The sequence below is a fragment of the Octopus bimaculoides genome, chromosome 24 (assembly GCF_001194135.2).
Source record: "Octopus bimaculoides isolate UCB-OBI-ISO-001 chromosome 24, ASM119413v2, whole genome shotgun sequence".
Classification (NCBI taxonomy): Eukaryota; Metazoa; Mollusca; class Cephalopoda; order Octopoda; family Octopodidae; genus Octopus; species Octopus bimaculoides.
The window spans coordinates 8,480,072-8,484,312 of NC_069004.1; the positions used below are offsets into that span (position 1 = coordinate 8,480,072).

The window sequence follows — 4,241 nt, forward strand, 5'->3', positions numbered from 1 at the left end:
AAAATAATGATTACAATAATAATAAAATAAAACCTTTTGAAACCAACACACACAAGGTCACCACTGATTTTATGATAAAAACGTCCTACATCAAAATTACATAAATCTGCTGTGTAGTAAGCTAGCTTCCCTACCATATGGTCCCAGGTTCAGTCCCACTGCATGGCACCTTGGGCAAGTGTCTTCCACTATAGCCTCAGGCCAACCTAAGCTTTGCGAGTTGATTTGGCTGCCCTAACCATCACCATCAATTTCACTGGGAAGCGAAACAAACCTATTTGCATATGCTCCACAAGGAAAAACAAGGAATATTGTTTACAATGAGGTGTTCTAATCACAACAAGAATGTATTTTATTGTGGAACCAGCACACAAGAGGCTGATATGTTGCTAGCAACATTAGAGTGCCGATGTCTTTGCTCATTTACCACCCACTTCACATTGTGTAATCTTAGCAGATGAGTCATTCATTATAGATATCATTGTGATGTAGTTTTTTGTCAAAACAAATACATTTGTGTTTGGTTAAAGCAGAATTTTGAGAAAATGATTTACCGCAGTTATCACAGTGATATGGTTTTTCTCCTGTATGAATGTATTTGTGACTAGTTAAAGTGCCACTTACAGAGAATGATCTGCCACATATATTACACCGATATGGCTTTTCTCCCGTATGAATGCGTTTGTGCTTAGTTACATCACTATTTTGGTAGAAAGATTTACCACAAATATCACACTTATAGGGTCTATCTCCTGTATGAATACGTCTATGATTTATCAAATGAGCTGTTTGAGAGAATGATTTATCACACATCTCACAGTGATATGGTTTCTCGCCTGTATGAGTACGACTATGAACAGTTAAATGACCTGCCTGAGAGAAAGATTTACCACAGATATCACAGCGATATGCTTTCTCTCTTGTATGAGATTTGTTGTGTCTCGTTAACTGACCTGTTTGAAGGAATGATTTACCACAGATATTACAGTTATATGGTTTATCCCCTGTATGAATACGTTTGTGAACAGTTAATACGTATCTATAAGTGAATGATTTATCACAGATATCACAACGAAATACATTTTCCGTTGCATGAATGTATCTCTTGTGTGTTGTTAAGAGACTTGCTTTTGTGAAAGACTTACCACATATGCCACAGTCATATGACTTTCCTTCTGAATGAATATATTTATGAACAGTCAATGCACTTGCATAAGCAAACGATCTACCACAGGTGTCACAGTGATATGGTTTTTCCCCTGTATGAATACGTTTGTGACAAGTTAATGCACTTCTATAAGCAAATAATTTACCACAGATATCACAGTGATACGGTTTCTCCCCAGTATGACTACGTCTGTGAAGATTTAGTGAACTTCGGTGAACGAATGATTTACCACAGATATCACAATGATATGGTTTCTCCTTTGTATGAATGCATCTTCTGTGTAACGTTAACTGACTTGCTCCAATGAATGATTTACCACAAATGTCACAGTGATATGGCTTTTCCCCTGAATGAATACGTTTGTGAACAGTTAATGCACTTGAAGTAGTAAATGATTTTCCACAGATATCACAATGATGTATATTTTCCCCTGTATGAATACGTTTGTGAACAGTTAATGTACATTCATGACTAAATGATTTACCACAAATGTCACAGTGATATGGCTTCTCCCCTGAATGAATACGTTTGTGAACATTTAATGCACTTGAAGTAGTACATGATTTTCCACAGATATCACAATGATGTAATTTTTCCCCTGTATGAATACGTTTGTGAACAGTTAATGTATATTCATGACTAAATGATTTACCACAAATGTCACAGTGATATGGCTTCTCCCCTGAATGAATACGTTTGTGAACATTTAATGCACTTGAAGTAGTAAATGATTTTCCACAGATATCACAATGATGTATATTTTCCCCTGTATGAATACGTTTGTGAAGAGTTAATGTACATCTATGACTAAATGATTTACCACAGATATCACACTGAAAAGGTTTCTCCCCAGTATGAGTTTGTTCGTGGATAGTTAATGTGCTCCCAGAAATGAATGATTTATCACAGATATTAAAGTGATATGGTTTTTCTTGAGAATGAGTGTGTTTCTTGTGCAACATTAATTCACTTGTTCCAGGGAATGATTTATCACAGATAGCACAGTGAAATAGTTCGTCACTTGAATAAATACACTTGTGAACAGCTAATTCACTTCCATCAGAGAAAGATTTACTGCAGATATTGCAGGTATACGATTTCTCTCCTGTATGCAATTGTTTCTTGTGTAATGTTAACTGGATTGTTTGAGTAAATGTTTCTCCACAGGTATTGCAGTGATAAGGCTTTTCCCCTGTATGAATACGTTTGTGAACAGTTAATCCACTTCCATCAGAGAAAGATTTACCACAGGTATTGCAGGTATATGGTTTCTCTCCTGTATGCAAGCCTCTCTTGTGTGTTGTTAACTGACTTGTTTGAGTAAATGTTTTTCCACAGATATTACAGTGATAAGGCTTTTCCCCTGTATGAATACGTTTGTGAACAGTTAATTTACCTCTACAACTGAATGACTTACCACAGCTATCGCAGTGATATAATTTCTCTCCTGTGTGAATATGTTTGTGTTTAGTCAAAGTATTACCATCAACAAATACTTTACCACATACATCACAGTGATACGGTTTTTCCCCTGTATGAAAACGTTTGTGAACAGTTAATTTTCTTTTATAAGTGAATGACTTACCACAAATATCACAGTGATATGGTTCGTCCCCTGTATGAATACGTTTATGAATAGTTACTGTGCTACCATTACTGAAAGATTTACCACAGATATTGCACTGATATGGCTTCTCTCCAGTATGAATACGTTTGTGTGAATTTAAATGAACTTTTTGAAAGAATGACTTACCACATATATCACAGTGGTATGACTTCTCTCCCGTATGAATTATTTTGTGTTTAGTCAAATTACCTCTGTCAGAGAATGATTCACCACAAATATTACACTGATATGGCTTCTCTCCTGTATGAATACGTATGTGGCGAGTTAGGCCATTAGTGTGAGAGAATGATTTACCACAGATGTCACAGTGATATGGCCTTTCACCTGTATGAGTACGTTTGTGACCAACTAAGTGACCTCTTAGAGAAAATGATTTACCGCAGATATCACAGCTGTGAGGTCTCTCTCCAGTATGGAGATGTTTGTGAGTAATTAATGTACGTGATCGAGTGAATGATTTACCGCAGATATCACAGTTGTGTGGCTTCTCTCCTGTATGGAGATATCTATGTTCAGTTAAGTTAAGTTTTAGAGTGAATGATTTACCACAGATATCACAATGATGTCGTTTCTTTGCTTTCTCTTTTTTGTCAATACATTTATGAGTAGCAAGCTTACTTTTCAGAGAGAATGACTTTTTACAGATATCACAGTGGTATGATGATTCTCCAGTTGCTTTTGGCAATTCTTCAGGGAAATCCATTCTACTATATCTTCTTTTCTCAGGACTAGATATGGATATTTTTCATTTGTTAATCAAAACTTTATTACTGCAATGTTCTTTGATAATTCTTGCAAATTTAAATGGAACCCATAATCAGCTTGTATATATTCGAAGGCAATGAAGGAAAAGAATGTCACTCTCACAAGAAATATTTCTCAGTTTTTCGGCATGACATTTTACTAAAATCTTTAAAAGGTTATAAATATTGACAATCTATCTTCAATGCTGATGCTGTCTGGTATTCTGAAATGATAGAGAAATAGTTTAAGATATTGAAGATAATTTTTTTAAAAAATAAGAGATTTAACAGTGAAAATTTTTGTACAATTCTATATTGATAAATTATAATCTTTTACCACCACAACTGAACTTTACTTTTTGCATATCTACATTTTTAGATTGTGTAACACTACACATATTACAATAAACAATAGTGATTATACATTACATCTGGACTAATGCCTTCCAGTGGAGGCTCGCGTATAGGGACTGTGGAACTGGAGCACCCCTTATTCCCACTCAATATTATCAATAACATTCAATATAACGAGTCCTTTTTTCTTTATACTTGTACATCATATAATCCTTAAGCTTAATGTCAGTAGCCATGCACTTCAAAATGATGAAGGTGCGAAGCCTTTGAAAAAAAAAATTTTAATCCAAACGTCATTTCCATTTCTCTCTACCTTCGTATTTTCACGATAACCATCGCCATTAATTCC

General features: G+C 35.0%; 1 protein-coding gene across 2 annotated transcripts in view; it reads right to left on the reverse strand.

Annotated features, from left to right (window-relative positions):
• Nucleotides 1-15: 15 nt before the first annotated feature.
• LOC128250720 (zinc finger protein 208-like) overlaps nt 16-4,241 on the reverse strand; it is an 8,285-nt gene continuing 4,059 nt past the window's right edge. For both annotated transcript variants that reach the window (XM_052976473.1, XM_052976474.1), the window contains exon 2: nt 16-3,762. In XM_052976473.1, coding sequence (XP_052832433.1) covers nt 463-3,498 — 3,036 coding nt within the window. In that variant the 5' untranslated portion in view covers nt 3,499-3,762 and the 3' untranslated portion in view covers nt 16-462. The remainder of the gene's footprint in view (nt 3,763-4,241) is intronic.